Source organism: Amaranthus tricolor, chromosome 9 (genome assembly GCF_026212465.1).
Source record: "Amaranthus tricolor cultivar Red isolate AtriRed21 chromosome 9, ASM2621246v1, whole genome shotgun sequence".
Taxonomy (NCBI): Eukaryota; Viridiplantae; Streptophyta; class Magnoliopsida; order Caryophyllales; family Amaranthaceae; genus Amaranthus; species Amaranthus tricolor.
The window spans coordinates 17856891-17875900 of NC_080055.1; the positions used below are offsets into that span (position 1 = coordinate 17856891).

General features: G+C 32.6%; 2 protein-coding genes across 2 annotated transcripts in view; one reads left to right on the plus strand and one right to left on the minus strand.

Moving 5' to 3' along the window:
- Nucleotides 1-3179, plus strand: part of LOC130824571 (ARF guanine-nucleotide exchange factor GNL2) — a 4502-nt gene extending 1323 nt beyond the window's left edge. Inside the window, exon 2 of the mRNA XM_057689629.1 lies at nt 1-3179. This exon is cut by the window's left edge and continues 92 nt beyond it. Within this exon, the coding sequence (XP_057545612.1) occupies nt 1-2978 (2978 nt within the window). The 3' untranslated portion in view covers nt 2979-3179.
- A 3749-nt stretch (nt 3180-6928) lies between these two features.
- Nucleotides 6929-18672, minus strand: LOC130824572 (probable sulfate transporter 3.4). Its single transcript, XM_057689630.1, has 13 exons — nt 18024-18672; nt 14590-14638; nt 14311-14518; nt 12816-12987; nt 11910-11975; nt 11691-11804; nt 9373-9489; nt 8855-8981; nt 8285-8571; nt 8004-8194; nt 7826-7911; nt 7380-7456; nt 6929-7293 (listed from the first exon to the last, which is right to left on the minus strand). Exons 1-13 carry the CDS (start codon nt 18303-18305, stop codon nt 7141-7143), a joined length of 1929 nt encoding a protein of 642 aa, XP_057545613.1. The 5' UTR covers nt 18306-18672; the 3' UTR covers nt 6929-7140.
- Between the last annotated feature and the right edge of the window lie 338 nt (nt 18673-19010).

The window sequence follows — 19010 nt, forward strand, 5'->3', positions numbered from 1 at the left end:
TGGAAGGCATCATCAATCTATGCAGACAACCCGATTTTTTGATTGAGACTTACATAAATTATGATTGTGCTTTAACGTGCAGCAACGTGTTTGAGGATATAGGCAAGCTGCTATGCAAATTGGCATTTCCATTGACTGGCCCTTTAACAAGTTTGCAACTCCAAGCCTTCGAGGGATTAATCATAGTCATTCACGCCATTGCGGATAAAGTAAAAAGAGGAGATGAAGTTTCCATTGAACCACTCCCGGTTCAACCTTCCGAGTGTTCACCAATTTGGGAAGAGCCAGTTAGAAAACAGGGGGAATTCGAAACATGGATACGTCATTTACAGTTAAAGAAAGCACAAAAGCGGAAAGTATTGATTGCTGGTACCCATTTCAACGAAGATGAGAAAAAAGGTCTCGAGTACCTTAAAATTTCTAGCTTGATTCCTGATCCACCAGATGCTAAAGCATTCGCCTATTTCTTTCGTTTCACTCCTGGGCTCGACAAGACAGCAATAGGAGATTATCTTGGTGACCCAGAAAATTTTCACCTACAAGTGCTGAATGAATTCACTTGCACTTTTGATTTTACCGGTGTAGTTCTTGACACTGCATTAAGAACTTACCTAGAGACTTTCAGACTCCCCGGAGAATCCCAGAAAATCCACAGGATTCTTGAGGCTTTCTCGGAGAGATTCTTTAACCAGCAATCGTCTGAAATATTCGAAACCAAGGATGCAGTGTTTATCCTTTGCTATTCTCTCATCATGTTGAACACAGACCAACATAACCCACAAGTAAAGAAGAAAATGACCGAAGATGAATTCATCAGAAACAATAGGGCTATTAACAACGGGAAGGACCTTCCTCGAGAGTATCTATCAGAACTATTCCAATCTATTGCCACACATGCGATAGCCATTTTTGTTCAAACAACCTTGTTGGTTGAGATGAACCCTAGTCGTTGGATCGAGCTGATGAGTCGATCAAAGTATATTCAGCCCTTCATAGCCTGTGATTTCAATCATAGACTAGGGAGAGACATGTTTGCCAGCATAGCAGGCCCTACACTAGCAGCTCTCTCCGCAATTTTCGAGCAAGAGGATGATGAGGATGTCCTCAATGAGTGCATAGAAGGAATCGTTCAAGTGGCTAAAATTGCAAGACACGGTCTTGAGGACATCCTTGATGAGCTAGTAGCCTCGCTCTGCAAATTTACGACCCTATTGAATCCATATGCATCCTCAGAAGAAACTTTATTTTCGTTTGCCAATGATATCAAGTCACGGATGGCAACTCTTGCGGCTTTCACCATTGCAAATAAATTCGGAGAATCCATCAGAGGAGCTTGGAGAAATATCATTGATTGTCTGTTGAAGATGAAAAGGCTTAAGCTATTACCCTCGTCTTTAGTTGACTACGAAACCTTAGTGTCTACAGAGGTTGGATCCCACTCAAGATCTATTAGCGAGGACTTAAACTTCAGTAATGGCAGAGGAAGCAGCTCCACGGCTACAAGCCGACTTTCAAATTTATTATTAGAGAGTAATGAGGACTCGCTAGTTCTCGGTGGCGAGTTTGAGCATAGCCTGAAACTCATAGAGCAATGTCAAATCGACAAAATTTTCAGAAATTCATCAAAGTTACCGGTAGACACATTGCTCAATCTCGGAAGATCTCTAATCTTTGCGGCTACAGGAAAAGGACAGAAATTCACCTCTGCAGTAGAGGAGGAAGAAACAGTCATTTTCTGCTGGGATCTAGTAGGAGCCATTGCTTATGCAAATATTGACAGATATTCCACATTTGGACCGGCTTATAATGAATACATTATTGCAGTTACTCAATTCCCTCTTTTTTCTCCTGTGCCTTTCGCGGAAAAAGGAGCAATAATCCTCTTCAAATTGTGTGTCAAATTGCTATCGACTTACCAAACTGACAAGTACCCTGAAGAAATCATGTTCAAGTCGATCAACATGATGTGGAAACTTGACAAGGAAATTTTAGATACGTGCAGCGATATAATCATCCAAACAGTATGCAAAATTTTAACGAAATACCCAGGTAATGTACAAACACAAATCGGCTGGAAGACACTCCTGCATCTGTTGTCAGCCATTGGTCGACTTCCTGAAAACTATGATCGAGCAGTAGAGGCAATAATTCATCTATTATCCGATGAAAAAAACTTGTCCGGAATAAATTATGCATATTGCATGGACTGTGCTTTTGGTTTTGTTGCTCTCAGAACTAGTCTGGTGGAAAAGAACATACTGATAATGGATTTGATGGCGAATTCTGTGAATTTGCTGATACAATGGAGCAGAGAGCATTCTGACCCAGGAAGCAGTATCAGCAACACAAGCATTACAAGCAGTTCTTCAATGGAAGATGGTATAAGATCTAGCAATTTCACCTTAAATTTATTTGTCAAACTAGGAGAAGCCTTGAGAAAGACTAGTCTAGCACGACGAGAAGAGGTAAGAAACCATGCAGTAGCAAGTCTCAAAAAGAGTTTCGAACTCGCACTAGGCCTAGCCTTCACATCAACTAACTGTATAAACTGTCTTAACTATGTGGTCTTCGCCATGGTCGATGATCTCCATGAAAAGATGTTGGATTACTCGAGGCGAGATAATGCAGAGCGAGAAATGAGGAGTATGGAGGGTACCTTGAAGAACGCGATGGAGCTGTTAAAAGACTTGTTTTTGCTGTACTTGAAGTCGATATGTGATAATCCAGGATTCAGGACTTTCTGGTTAGGATTGTTGAGGAGGATGGATACTTGCATGAAGGCGGATTTAGGTGCACATGGTCCATCGAAAATGCAGGATGTAGTCCCGGAGTTATTGAAGAAGATGATTGCTGCAATGAAAGACAATGAAGTTTTGGTGCCAAAAGAAAACGACGATCTTTGGGAGATTACATACATCCAAATTCAATGGATTGCTCCAGCAATCAAGGGGGAGCTCTTTCCTGATGTACCTTCCTGATTATTTTTTTTGGCCTGGCTTGCTTGTTATTACTATTTTTACCAATTAATACAACAGAATCATCTTTGGTTCAAGCTTTTGGAATTCTTTCAGATCTTTCATAGATCTTGCAGGCAACTAATTATGTTTTATTAATACTAACAAAGTTAAGGTTACAGAAAGCATTGTTACCTTGAACGACAAAGGGTTTGGAATGGGAAAAGAAATTATTGGATACGACATAAATTATGTATAAAAAATATACCCAATCCTTAAATATTGCCAGCATTTTCATTTTATTGCCACCCCCGATGAAATTATGAATTTTTGCCCCTAAATTTTCAAACAATTACGATTTTGCCACTGGATTTAAAATTTCCTACATATACCATAATCTCACTAAAAATTTTCTTATCAAACTTACAAAAGCAAATTTTTGGAGCAAAAACTAAGAAGTTCAATACGCAAACAATTAATCGAGGTAAATTTTTTTCGAATCTTATTATTCGAAAATTTAAAAAAAAAAAAATAAAACGAGTCGCACAGATCTGGGTGACCTAGCCCCGGTTCAGTTGCAGGACCAGCCGCGGTTTTTCTAGCGATTGAACCGGGGCTGGGTCGCCCAGATCTGTGCGATTCAATATTTTTTTTTCCGTTTTTTTATGAATAATAATAATTATTTTTAATCATATTATTATTGTTATTAGGAAAATTTGCAAAGAAACACCTTATAAAACCAGTTTTTTGTAAAAAAACATCTTTTTAAATGTTTTTTGTAAAAAAATACCTTTTCAGAGACTTTTTATTAAAAAAAAACACCTTAAATTAGTTTCCGGTGATTTTTGTCAACTTTTAGGCATTGACTATGCCATTTGAGCTCAAAAGTCAACACCTGAAAGTTGACAAATGGCATAGTCAACGCCTGAAAGTTTACAAAAGTCACCGGAAACTGATTTAAGGTGTTTTTTAATAAAAAGTCTCTTAAAAGGTGTTTTTTTACAAAAAAAAAATTTAAAAGGTGTTTTTTTTACAAAAAACTGGTTTTATAAGGTGTTTCTTTTCAAATTTCTCTTGTTGTTATTATTATTATTATTATTATTATTATTATTATTATTATTATTGTTACTGCTATTATTATTATTTTTATTATTATTGTTATTATTGTTGTGATTGTTATTATTTTTATTATTAAATTTTTATTTTTGTTTTAATTATTAATTTATTATTTTAAATATGTTTGTTATAATTATTATTATTAACTTTTTTATATTCTTTTGAATATTATTTTTATTATTATTGTTGGTGATGTTGTTGTTGTTATTGTTAATGTTATTAAATTTTCTTTTGATTTTATTTTTAATTATTGTTTTTGTTATTAATGTTATAATTATTGTTATTGTTTGTGTTATTATTGTTATGATTATTATTAATGTTATTTTTTTTGTTAATATTGTTATTATTATTATGATTATTGTGAATTTAGAAACTTAATTACAATAATATTATTAATAATCCTAATAATAAATATGTTGTAACATTATATTTGTTGGTAATGATTAGGTAAATTTTGTTGTTGCTAATTAATTATTGGTTTTTCATGTGGTTAATTTAACGTAATGTTTGATTATGTTCATTTATTATTAATATTTACTTAAATTATCAAAAATTGTAGTAAATGACTGGTAATCAAGGAAAATGAAAGAGTTTTTTTAGATACTTGTTGAGAGGTAATAGTTCTAGGCCTACCTTACTCAGAGGGGACCCGCATGAGAGTGGGGTAACGGGTTCAGCTAGGAGGGCCAGGCAGGAAAAGGCTGCCAGACACAGTATTGCCCAAAGGTCAAGTGCGCTGGACCTAGTGCGAACCCTTGTTGAGGACCAGGCTAGTAGCATCCAGAGTAATTGGGGGGTTTCTAGTGATGATGATAATGATGCTGATGATGTTGAATACGAAGCTCCTGATTTTCGCCCAGTGGACTGGACTATTGTCCAGGGGTGCGACGGGAGATTCGCACGTGGCGGCCCTAGTTCATCAGCCGCATCTGAGCACGCAGGACGTAGTTTCGTCGATAATGAGCCACCACGAGAGAGCAGATGCTCACAATCCGCTGGCACGGACTGGTTAGTCACATCGCCACAGCCCGGGGGGCCGACAAATATGCGACTGATCCCTAGCTATAGCGGGCACATAGCTAAACTTATTTTCGATGGCTCCAAGCGTACACCTCTGGTTCTGGAATGCCGTAGTAGGAAGAGGTCGTTGGAGGCCATCATCGGACTGAGGGATATGACCGATGTGCTGTACGATGTTCTACCTGCTATTCCCCTCGGCCGACTACCATACATTATGCACCAGCATATCGACTGTACTTTGATATCGGCGTTCGTGGAGAGGTGGCAGCCGGACACGAACACCTTGCACATGCCATGGGGGGAGATGACTATTTTGTTGCACGACGTGCAACGCATACTGGGCATTGCTATTGAAGGCTCTCTGCCGGCTGATCCTTTTAAGGCGGAGTGGCAGGTCGGTATCACCAATCTGTTCGGGGAGCCTATGTTTGAGCTACGGCGCAGAGGTGCATTCACTAGCGGCTGCGTGAACGTTGCTGAACTGATGCAGCTATGTCAACTAAATAAGCAAATGAAAATCATTTTCTTAATAGCAAAAATACAATTAAATCTCACCACTTTTTCTCACTTAGTCACTTACCATAGCTAAAAAAAATAATTTTTTTATCTAAATAAAATGTTACATAGCGGATCTCTATTTATAGAGAAAAATATTTTAAAATTTTTGGTAAATTACATTTTTAAAATTAATTTGTGAATTTTGTATAATTCTCAAAAGATTATATGTAATGAAATGAAAAAAAATATAAACAAACCAATGCATGACATGTGGATCTTTTGGTTGCTTGTTTGTTCAATTTAATGTTGTCAACAACATTTTGGTGAAAGTCTCACTAAACAAACACAAAAATACCATTATTAGGAACTTTAAAATAAATATCAAGTTGTGGAGAATAATTTTTTTCCTGTATTAAGGATACTCTTAAGGTAGCCCTAATCTATCCTTCTCTACAACTTAATTATATATGATGAGCCCATTGTTAGTCGTATATTTAGTGAACGTCCATCTCTATCTACTCAACGATGTATCTTCATTGGCTTGTTAGTCTGGGGACCTGTTATTAAACTAGGCTCAAGTTAGATGGCCTGAATCATAGATATACAATCCCCCCCTCCTCCCTTGATGCTTGGCATAATGTTCTAACATTGATTGCTTTGTTTCGTATTTTCTTAGTATGACACTTAGCTTAAGATTTAATTGTTCTACTACTAAAGTGTTTTAAGTGATATCTTAATGAGTTCTAAATTATTGCAACTTTATGAAAGTCACACCTAACGAATATTTGATCAAGAATCTAATGATTTCTTCTTACCCAGTCTTGTGTGAGACGATCTCATCGTGAGATGCTCTTTATGCATAGGCTGAATAATCCAACTAATACAATTATTAGCATGGATTATTTATTTTTAGGTTGTCTTACCGAGAGACGGTCTCACATAAGAGTAGCTCTTCTTCTTAAGGTTGGTGGCGCATCAATCAAGATTCAAGATTGCCTTCAATTTTATCTTTCAAAGAAAATTGTCTTCAGCTCTAAGAGTCTATGTTTAGTTGTATTGTGTCTAATTGATGGTAAATCATTGTAATTAACCATCAATTTTACCTATACAAGCATCAATTTTTAGCAATACTTTTCTGCCACTTCAATGTCTATATTCCCATATCAGGTACTCATGTTTACATTAACATACATGTAATGCTAAGCACTTTGTGTTAATGGGAACCGACCTTGTAACCGAATCCGACTTGACTCAACTTCAAATTGAATTTAAAATTATGTAAAATTTATATGTGAGCACAAGAACTGATTTTAAACCAATCTGAAACACGAGACCCAAAATTAACTCGATGTCTAGAATGGACACCTCTACCAAGGATCATGTAGAATTTATAATTGTTCCAATTTTTTGCATTTACTATATACTACATATATAGATTCTGTTGGTTTTGTAGTAATATACACTCCATGATTCAAATTTGATAAGCTATAATAAGCAATAAATGATGAACTTGTTGAATCCTTCAGAAGAAATCAGATAGCAGAAATGTAAGCTAAGCTAAGCTATCTGCCTTCCTAGAAGCACTCATATCCAAAATGGCTTCTCCAACAGACATGTAAACTCCATTATCAGAACCAAATATATCAACCACCTTTGATTTATGAAGCTTTTCCATCACACTTCCAACTGGGTTCACAAGAGCCAGCTACAAGTAACACAACCACATAAATTACACATTCTCTGTAAAGTAGCATAATTTAATACAACAGCTTAATCTAAACTTCAAAATACCTGTAATGATTTCTTTTGGATGCGCTTTCCGAGCTCAAAGATGGCATCGATTCCACTCGTATCTATGGCTGTCACCGCTGCAAGTTAAGTTGTTCAATGTCACTTAATTCAGTTTCTTAAGATTAGTTATTACTTTTGTTGGTTTCTTAATATGGGATTAGTGCATGTCAAGGAACCCACTCAACTAATAGCTTAAACTGATGGTTGACGCCTCAAGTTATATACTCTAAAAGAAAGTGTTTAAGTGTATAAAATATCCTAGGGTCTCAACCTTCAGCTTAAACTTTTGGTTGAGTTGGTTTATTGACATGGTATCAGAGCATGTCAAGAAATCCACTCAACCAATATCTTAAGCTGATGGTTGACGCCACAGGATATGTTATATACTCTAAAAGAAAGTATATTAAGTTTAATCAATTTTCACCCATATTGTGAATGCAATGTACCTGTCATGTCCAAAATTACACATTTAAGCAAAGGTTCATTGTTGGATTGAATCCTCTCTTCCTCCTCCCTGATAAATCTTAGTATTCTGCAGCATATTCAGCAGATAAATATAGAATTAAGCAATTGAACCAAGTGTAAAAATGTTAACTTACACATACACATGTTGTTATAAAGTACCTTTCTTGGAGGTACATTGAATTAGCAAAGTATATTGGTGCTTCGACACTTAAAATGAGGAATGAGGGGATCCCTAAGGCGTTCTTGTAACGTTCAAGGCTTTGGAACATTTGAGTACCCGGGATGTTACCCAATGACACAATGTTTGGTCTAGTTATATGTAGGAGAATCTTGAATAATGATATTCCGACCTGAGATGTAATCAATGAAATTGAATGATCTTTTGAACTAATTTAAATAAAATAATTTTTTTACGAGAGATTATAGATCGAGAATCTTACAGCAAGAGCAAGGCCGGATGAAACTGAGATAAAGAGAACGCCAAGAAAGGAGCACAAACAAGCCAAGAAATCGAGTTTGTCAACTTTCCATAATCGGAAAGCGGCTTCGTAGTCTATCAGTCCAATGACAGCAGTTATAATAATTGCTGCTAAGACAACATTGGGAGTGTAGTAGAAGAGGGGCATAAGGAAGAGCAGAGTAACTAGTACTGCTGTTGCCATTATAATGTTGGAGAAAGCTGATTTTGCTCCTGCATTGTAGTTCACAGCAGACCGAGAAAATGCTCCTGCAAGCCAATGAAGAATTTGGGTAAACATCAATACTTAGCTCTGTGCGCGAAGTAGAGATGTTCAGATTAAATCTGTTAGAGTATATAACATATCTTGGGGCCTTAACTATCAACTCAAGCTTTTGCTTTGAATTGGTTCCTTGCCCTCTTGTCACGTTTGCTTCTGATACCAATATGTGAAGGAACCAATTCAACCAAAAGTTTAAGTTGATGGTTGACTTGAGGCCTCAAGATATATCATATGTTATATACTGTAATGGAACCTGACATATTTTTTTACCTGTAGTTACATAACATGATGAGCATGAACCAACAATGTTCATTATGCCTATTGCCATCATTTCTTTGTTCCCATCCACTTGATAATTTTCCAATGATGCAAATGTCCTACCAACTGCAATTCCCTCCTGGTAAACATAACCAAAGTCACAGTGGAAAAAGTTATTGAATGCATAATTTATGGTGGATCTCAGCGGTGATATTGAGCATGTTCAAGATGCCCATCGCACAACGCCCCTTAAAAAAAAGATCACAAATATTGGATTACGTTAATTTGATTACTTGTGTAAAGGCTCTCAAAGATGCGAAAATATGTAAATAAACAAGGCTTAAAAGATTATTGGGTAATCTAGTCTTCACACTAACAAGGATAAGATGCGTACATCCAAACTCTCCAAATCCCACCTACACCGTAAGTAGGGACCACTTAATGGCGATAGAATACTAGAATGTTGTTGTTGTGTATCAATGAAAACAAAGAGGTAAAACGAACTAATTTTGTCAAAGATTGTTACTTACTGTTAGAGACAATATTCCAGTAATGAGACCTGTTTTTGCAGCTAAAGCAATATAGGAAGAGTGAAAGTACAACATGTTTGCTGAAGGAGGATTAAGACCCTTTGGCAATTGACCAATCTGTTTAAACAAAATAATAAAAAATAAATTCAATTAGCCCAAAAAAAAATGTTGGGTTTGAAAGTATGAGAAGAGTCTAATTGTTACATGAGAATGTTGGCTCAAATTAATGTGTTTACAGTTTACATCTTTAATGAACCTAACTAGAATTTTCATTTGATTATGCAAAGAGAGAACAGCTAAGGGTATGATAGATTTCGAATTTCGCCCTTTTTACTTCTTATGTTCTTTTCGGTTTGCTCCATTTACGAAAAAAACAAAATTCTCAAAAATTTTGGATAAGTGGCGCTCGGAACTATCTAACTTCGTTTGGCGAAAATTACAAATTTATAATTTTAATGAAATTGTTTTCAAAGAAGTGGCAAAAGTTATTTGGTTAAGCAAAATAAAATTGGATAATAACTCTGTACAAATTTTCGTGAGTGATGGTTTTTTTGAGAGACTATCTTTAATTGGACCGATCCATAAAGAAAACACTAATTATTAACACAAAAACTTGGGTGAGACGCGTCTTATTGGGCAGGCTCAATTGTATATATTTTTATCAATTTCCCAAATTAAAATATTAATTTTAAGAGTTCAAAAAACCAATTTCATGGATTTGAAATTGACATTTTAAGTCATTAAATTTGACAGTTTTAATACTTAAAAGGTCAATTTCAATACTTAAAATAAAATGACTTAAACATTAAAGTAGATATTAAGAACTTTGAAATTGACCTTTTAAGTCGTAAAATTAGATTTTTAAATCTTAAAATTATCTTTAAAATTAGTATGTCAGAATATTTTAAAAAAATTATTGAGCCTAGGCCACTTGCACAGCTAAGACCGTCTCACAGGAGAGTAACTGAATTCTTAAATGAGACGGTCTCGCGGTAAAATCATCTTTATTGGGTTGACCTAATATACATTTTTTTTTGTCTTAAAATGATAACGTTAAAGTGATCACTTATAATTTTAATATAATTACTTTTTATAGTCTTAGAATGATTACTTATAACCTTAAAACGATTACTTATTATCTTAAAGTAGTCAATTGAAGAATTGGGTTATTATATGGACCTACCTTATGGTGAGACGGTCTCATACAAGACGGGTTGTAAAGAAAATGTAGAGTAAGAGTAGACATTAAGCTTTAATGGGCTGGGCATGAGATCAGGAGACCGACTGATAACTTTCTCCATTTTGTTACCGAATTTATCATTTTTCGATATACTTTGTTATTTTTCTCTCTAATTCTGTTTCATTCACAAACTCAATCTCTTTTACCTCTTCCATAAAATTAAAATTATAGAAAACTCGAGAAAATATAATTTCTATTTTAAATATATTTGTGTTTTTATTAACCTAATAACTTAAAGTTGCATTTCTCACAAATATTATGAGCACTAACAGAGGAGTAGCTATCAGCCTGGCTATAACCTTAAGCACTTCAAATAAAGTAAACTCATGAAAACGGCTGGTTTATATGGTGACTACAGAAATAGTAGACACCAGATGTGACATTAGTACAAAAGCAATGGACCTTATTTACTATATAAGATCATCTACAATCATGGTATCTAACCGCCCAATAACTTTACATGTCCAATATTCAGTAGGCCTAAGTTTTCACATAATATACTTTGTTTTAAAAAAAGACAGAAAATGAGATTCCAAATCCTTTTTTATAAAAAAGATGATTAAGATTCAAAGAAAGAGCACAACAGAGATAAAGAAAAGCACAAATAATACAGTATGTAGTCACTGGACAGAATGAAATAATCAGACTAGTTCTGAACATGTGTAAGGTGTTCGATCGTGCATGATTCTTTAAATTTAAGACTTAAAAATATTAGTTGACATTAATTTACATTGCTTTTTTTAGTTTAATTATTTATTTCAGCAACTCTTGTATGAGACCGTCTCACTGTGAGACAGACCCATACAAACATACCATTAGTAAAAGCAAAAAAAACAATAAAATCTGAATTCATGCAAAAGAAGGTTTTTTTTTTGTTAAAAGAATAGCTTGGGCTAATCTAATTAAAGTCGTTTTATGGTGAGACGACCTCGATGAATAATTATTGTATTTATTTTTAGGCCTCAAAATTTCAAAAAAAAGTAAAATAAACAGGGGCTTGAGATTTATAGTGTATTTTTGCTCCCTAATGTCAACAAATGAAAAAAGCAACCAAATTGAGACCATAGATTATCCTTACTTTAGGAATCTTATCTGCATAGGATTTGAGGAAAAACACTAGAATGGTTGATACTATCACACATGTTAATGGAGCTGCTGCTGATATCCAGAAGAGTTTTGGCTTTTTGGAACTCTATTAGCAACAACAAACAAACAAAATATAAGACTACAAATGGAAAAGTAAGTGTGATTTTAGTAGTGCACATTTAACAGTTGTATAGAGATTTGGATGGCTTACAATGTGTCTTGCTGTCAGTAGGATTACCAGAAAACTGATCCCCATTACTATTGTTTCCCATGACCACTGCAACCATTCAAAATGGATTTCAAGTTCAAAAGACTTACTTAATTTTGTAACGTTCCAGATGATGTTTGCTATTAAAGATTTAAAATAAACTCTCAATTATCACTAATAAGGATAAGCATGAGATCTGATGAATGTATTTTTAAACTTTAATACAATGTCAAAAATGTACAAATACTGATAGTTGAGATTTAAACACATGATCGATATGGGTTTTTAAAACCATGTCAAATGACAATCTCAATGAAAGAACAATGACGGAGACTCCAAAATATGTTACATGTGTCATATTTTAGTGGCAGATCTAACTTAGGACATGGTAGTTCTGTTACCCCACCATAATACAACAAAAATATTATTTTGGTAATTTATAAAGTCAAAATGTAATGTTAATAGATCAATTTTAACTATTACATCCTACCATAAAAAATTTCTACGTCCGCCGTTGACTATGTTATACTTCATGAAGCACGTACTATATGATTATGATGCATTACAAGCAAATGTGGGGTGCTGATACTGTATAAAATGTTTTAAATTATATGTAACCCTGAAAGTTCTTAATACTTCCTCCATTCTGAAATACTTGATATATAACGATACTCGCTATATAACGGTTTTGATATATATTACATCTGATGTGTAAGAAAAAGTTATAGTCAAGTGGGATTTTGTTTGAATTGTCTAATCGCCTGCTTTCATAATATTAACTTTTTATAATTTTTAGATGTTTATAATTCAATATACAGATGATAAATTAACACATCTAATTGCGTAAAAAGTCAAATGTAGCAAGTATAGTGGAACGTAAATGGCCATTAACATCATCAAATAGGTTACCTCATTTTTGTGGCTAAAAACAGAAGACATGACAGGAATAATTTCCATTTTGCTAGTGAAATGAGTTATACCAAGCAACCCTTTGAGCTGCTGAAGAGAGACAATGATTGCTGCTCCAGCCATGAAGCCAATCAATGTGGCCTTTGATAAGAAATCAATAATGAATCCCAACCTATAATTCATTTGTTTTGATTTGATATTAGCATAAGAATCCAACACATGATCTCCACATGTTATGCAAATAGAACCATTATCACACAAATTGGGAATCATCAACACTAAAAGTCTATAACCCATATCAAATTCATTATGTAATAGATACCCATTAACAATAATCCACTAAACTAAGGGATTATATACTTTATAAATTTACATACAAGTATAATAGATACCCTCCTGTTTTTTTTTTTTTTTATTTAATTTTTAATTTTTTTTATTGTTACATAGATGATAAAGTTTAGTTTTAAAAATAGGGGTGAGGCCTTCTAAGGCGTAATGGGTCCCTAGAGCCTGAGCTCTAGACAATGGGCGAAGACACTAGCTTTCTAGCTTTTGGATGCGAGGTGCCCAACTAGGGCCGGCCCTAGGTTTTTAGAGGTCCAGGCCGAAAGATTATTTATGAGTCTCTAAACTATTGTATATATATAGAAAAGCGATTAAAACATGGTTAAAGGCGTTTTGGAGTGCTTACTTTTAGGTGCTTGCCTTAAAACATTGCCTTGCCTAGCCATATCAAGGGTTTAACCCATCGCTTGCCCAAAGTTCTGGCCTTAAAATCGCCTTGGAGAGCTTTTTAAAACTAATACTGTGTTTGCGTAACGATTTTGGATAGATGGCAAAGGAAGGGAAGGGGAGGGGGAAGGGAAACGAAGGAAAGAGAAATAAAAGGAAAATAACTGTTTTTTGTCTAGGAGGGAAGGGATGTAAAAGGAAGAAAAATAACAGTTTTCTCTTCAAATCTTTCCAACTTCAGGGAGATTCAAAACTTGACAAAAATTATTTATCTAATTACTTCAAATCTCTTCCCTCCATTATGGTTATTCAAATAAAGGATAAGAAATTTTATCCCTCCCCTTCATTTCCCTCCATTTCTTTCCATTTACACACACCTAACGCAGGGCCGGTTCTTAGTATATTTCGGGGAGCCGACTGCCTAGGGCCCCAAAAATAAAGGGTCACAAATGTTAAATGGTGCTATACAACACTTTTTAAGTGATTTATTTGTAAACATTTTTTAAATTTGAAGTAATTTTATAATATAATGTTACAAAATCTTTACTTTGTCTCTGCCTAAGGGTCGAAAGTAAACTTATTGTTACTTGAATGGAATATATAACAAATCCTTAAGTTGATAGTATACAAATTATGTCTTTGGGAACTTAGCTTTACATGTATTTTTAGTACAAGAAATCCATGTAGATTCGATCTCAATGATACAAGTTGAGTCAAAAAAAGAACAATACTTTAGTACAAAAATAGAAAGTTTAAAAAGTACCTGAAGAAGCCCAAAGAGGCCTGAAATAAGCCAGCAAAAAAAGTAGAAGTGAAGGCAAGTTTAAGATACAAGGATGGTTCATTAGTAGGAGAGACAAATTCAGTTAGCATTGCACCCATTACTAGTGATGCTATTGAGACTGGACCCACACCCAAGTGTTTGGAGCTTCCCAGAACCGAGTATATAATTGGTGGTACAAAGCTTGAATCTGTCAAATTATTATGTCTAAATTAGTAAATTAACAAACAAAATCTTGGTTTAATGTGATTGAGTACTTACATAATCCTATTATAGGAGGCAAATTTGCTAACTTTGCATAGCTTATACCCTGCCAACAAAAAAAAATTTCAATTGAGTTTACTTCCAACTTATTTGTAGGAATAAGTTACGGAATATTTGTTCTCAAAAAATAAAAAAAAAGTTACGGAATATTTAAAATTCATTAACAAAAAAAATGCTATTAAGTAATAAATGAATGTTACTACAATACTAGCTACATTTTTTTAGTAACTCAATGCATATTTTGACAATAATTTTTATTTTGACTATACAAAAAGTTGTGAAAATTACATAATACAAAAAGCAGATTTTAGGAAGAGTAAAACAAAATCTCATATGATAATATTATTTTTTATGCATGAGTCAGAATTAGCGAAACAAGATTAGAGACGAATAGTATTACTATTTAAATTTAGCAAGTATTATAAAACGGAAGAAGTGTGTCTCATTTGTATTTTTGATCATAACCTATATTTTTTTCCTTAATTTTTATTCATACATTTAACTTATATTATCGTCTTATCCACAAATTTCACTTACTTAATAAAATGTCTTTTTACTCATTTTTCTTAATTTTCATCTCATTTGTATGTACGACTAATTTTTTGGGATATAATTAGTTCCATGATTGCGATATAGCATGACACAAATCACAATCCATTAAACCAACGTTGTACAACTTTTAACTGCTGCAAATACATTTATGATCAAACTATAAAACAGAAAATTGTTTCACCAAAATAAAAATAATTTTTGAAAAAATATACTTTTTTTGATTAAGTGATTCAAATACATTTATGATCAAACTATTAATATTTTTTAGGTATTTCTCGTCTAGCCTTTATTTTTTCAGCCTATCCTATGCTCAATAAATTTTATTTTAAAAAATAGTATTCTTACAAAAATAACAGCTCGTGAGTCATTGGTGTGGCAGGAAATTTATAGCCTTTAATTATTTAAATATATATGTATATATATTTCAATTTCAATCAACAAACTACTAATGTTGTTTTCAAGAATCATGGTGAAATCTTACCTTTGTAATTTTACACATGTAAGCTCTCATTTAAAATTGTTAAATTCAACTTAAAGAAATTACTCTCTATCATTTAAAATTTGCTTTATTTAACCTAAAAAACTCTCATAAAAATAATTAAAAAAAGCAAATTGAAAGGAGGGAGTAACAGATGATAATCTCTAAACTTTAGATTTTTTAATAAATAGATTTATAACTTGACCTTTTTCTTTAAGTATAAAAAGGATTAACTTCATTTTTCAAGTATTTTTTTTAAAGAATATTCATGTTAAGTTAAAAAAAAATGATTTTCATGTATGCAGTGAGAATTAAATTACTCTTATACGTTATATAAAAAAATAACATTTAACGATCAAGTCAACTTATAATTTCAACTAATTTTACTTTTTAAGGACATGTAATTTAATTTTATACCCACTTCAACAGAGACTGATGCGATGCAGAACCTGCAAAATTCTACCTGTTGCCATCACTACAGATTTTACATTTGATAGTAGCATAAATATTTTTTTCCCATACTAAAAACCAACAAATTAAAATTGAGTATTGTCTCAAATAAGAAGTATCACTTTTTAAGAATTATCTTGAACTCTATTCTTACATAACCTTTTTTTCCGTATTTTATAATCCAAAAAATCAAAACAAATCAAATTGGATAAGACCATAATAGGTAACAATTAGTGCACTTAATTTATCACCTAATTGGATTTGATATCTTTCCAAATTTATTTTAATTATTTAGCTTTTTTTTAGTATTTTTGACAGTATTTTGTAAAGATAGTTATTTTATTATTTGGAAAAAATTACCGTGAATAATACAATCTTTTGTTAATTTTCCTATAATAATATCAATTATTGATTAACCATGAATAATACCAACTTAGAGGGGTATTTTCCTAGAATAATACCAACTTTAGTTTATTAACTATTATAGCAATTTTTTTTTTAGTTTTATAATCACCTATAGTTTGATTTTTAACATGTTAAGGATTTTATAGAAAAACACCCCTTTATATTGATATTATTTATGATTAATCAATAGTTGATATTATTATAAGGAAACTAACAAAAAACTGTATTATTTACCATAATTTTTTAATTATTTAATTTTTATCCATAGGATGATATTTGTGTAATTAGCCAATTAGGAAAGGTGCCAAGGAGTTAGTGCAGTAACACTAGGTAAAGTGTTGACTGATGGATACTGAAAACAAATAATTTAATAGACAATATAACTTTATGACATTTATACTATACTTCTATTCTTCTTCAAACAATGGAATCCATTAAAAGTAAGTTCAATCATACTCCCTTCATTCTTTGATAGTCTTTTCATTTGGAATATTTCATTTTAAGGGGAGAAAAATTTAATTAATATTTTTGACATATATTTAGAAAATAAAATAAATCAATGTGAGATGTCATTATATTCCTCATGTATACTTTTTTATTGTGTATTTTTTATAATTTTTTATTATATGTATTCAGAGATATTGAGATTTAAAATTTACATTGAAAATTGCGCAAAAAGTAAATGGGAAGAACAAAAAAAAAACGGTCGTATAAACTTACTTCATGTAAAAATAATACATTCACTTTTGTCTTTAAAGGGTAAAATATAAAGTTAATACACAATATTTTACAATGGAGCTACTCAAAATTAGAAGAGACTAAGCACGAGGTTCTAAATATGTTCAGCATATTCAACTGCACATAGTCTTGAAAATTTGGGGTAAATAATATAATATATATTAATTGTTTTAGAGAAACAAAATTATTAGGAAAAAAATTAATTTTTAAAAAGGCAAAAGATCTTTAAAAAAATTTGTCAAATTTCACTCCTCACAACAATAGTACGAAAATGTGGATGAATGGATTAAAAATCAAAATAATGGACACTACTATAGTTTTTGTTTTATATAAGTTCATTTTAGTGCACTTCAGTTGATGAGAAAATAGATCACTTGATGGTGTTTGAGTTTCTCATTTGATTAACTACACACACCAGAAATTCCTGTTAACAAAAAGTGTAAAATCAGGGCAATTTAAGCCTAGGCCTAGGCAGACTCAATCAAATAATTAGAAGTCATATTATCTGAACTATGGAGTAATACATAGGAATAATAGTGATAGAATATAGCCGTATTCATCTAGGTCATTAAATTGATTTTTAATTTGATATTTTGGTCATTGTAAAATTAAGTCATGTGTTTATATTAATTTATATATAGATTTTATTTCATTTTGAAGTCGGTTACAATTATGTAAATATTGAATTTTGTTTGATTTACACACTTCTAGAAATGGGTGTTTGTTTTAAACCATTCTATAGTAATATCCTAAATTCGTCTTTATCCTAAATAACAGGAGTAGTAAACAAAATGAATAAAAAAAGTACCTGGGGGATGGCAAGGCTAGCAATGGTAAGACCAGCAACAAGATCAGATCGAAAGAGTTGCAAACCATAAGTAGGAAGCCATTGAAGAATTGGAAAAAAGTACTGAAAACCCAAAATAAACTTAGTTTTCAAACTTTGATTCTTGAATTGATGAAGAGGATCATCAGGAAAGAAAATCTCAGTAAGTTTATATTTGAGTTTGTGCAATGTAGATTTCTTGGGTGGTAATGGAACACTATGTATCTCTAAAGGTACATTAATGGCCGCTTCATCTCCCTCCATGGATTATGATCTTTTTTCTTTTTAGTATTATTACTTGTTATTGTTATAATGGTGTAAATAAAGGTGTATTTATAGGGATAGGGAGGGAAGAGACATCACATCTGAATTTGTGAATTTGTGAATTTATGGGTGGGTGTGTTTTTTTGGGAGCAGGAAAATTGATGTAAGAAGGTATTAACCGCTGGTGAGTGAAAGAGGGAATCAGAAAATTAAATGGACAGGAAATAAGGGGAGAAATGCGTAAACTCTTTCCTGTAACCGTGCATGGCCAAAATTATCTGACTCAACTACCTCTGTTCTGAGACTCAATTTTTTTTTATATTTTTTTGATTTTTGTGTTCAACTTGGGGCAACAATAATTCATTGTAAAGATTATTCTTTCCTTAGTTTAATTTATTCACCTATTTTTGTGGGAAATTATTTTTTAAAAAAATGATTTTAAAATAAAAAGTTTATATTTTTATTTTTCTCTAGTTTGTATTAATTGGACTATTTAATACATATATCTAATCTCTTGGAGAGAATGTCTCTTACAGCAATTTGTACAATTTATTTATAGTGATTCAAATGATTTTTATTATTTTTTATTTTATTGATTGTAAGTAGATTTTACTAATTGAAACTAGGGATGGCAACGGTCGGATCTGGATCGGGTTGAGATGGACCCAGTTTCGAATCCGTCTTCATTGCGTTGACCCAAACTCA

Bases quoted from the DNA above. Each gene is read 5' to 3' on its own strand.
- LOC130824572 (XM_057689630.1), bottom strand. From the start codon at position 18,305: ATGGAGGGAGATGAAGCGGCCATTAATGTACCTTTAGAGATACATAGT. The intron at 14,639-18,023 runs GTACTTTTTTTA...TTTTGTTGGCAG, and splicing joins CTAGCCTTGCCATCCCCCAG to GGTATAAGCTATGCAAAGTT. The intron at 8,195-8,284 runs GTAAGATTCTCG...ATTACATCTCAG, and splicing joins CATCCGGCCTTGCTCTTGCT to GTCGGAATATCATTATTCAA.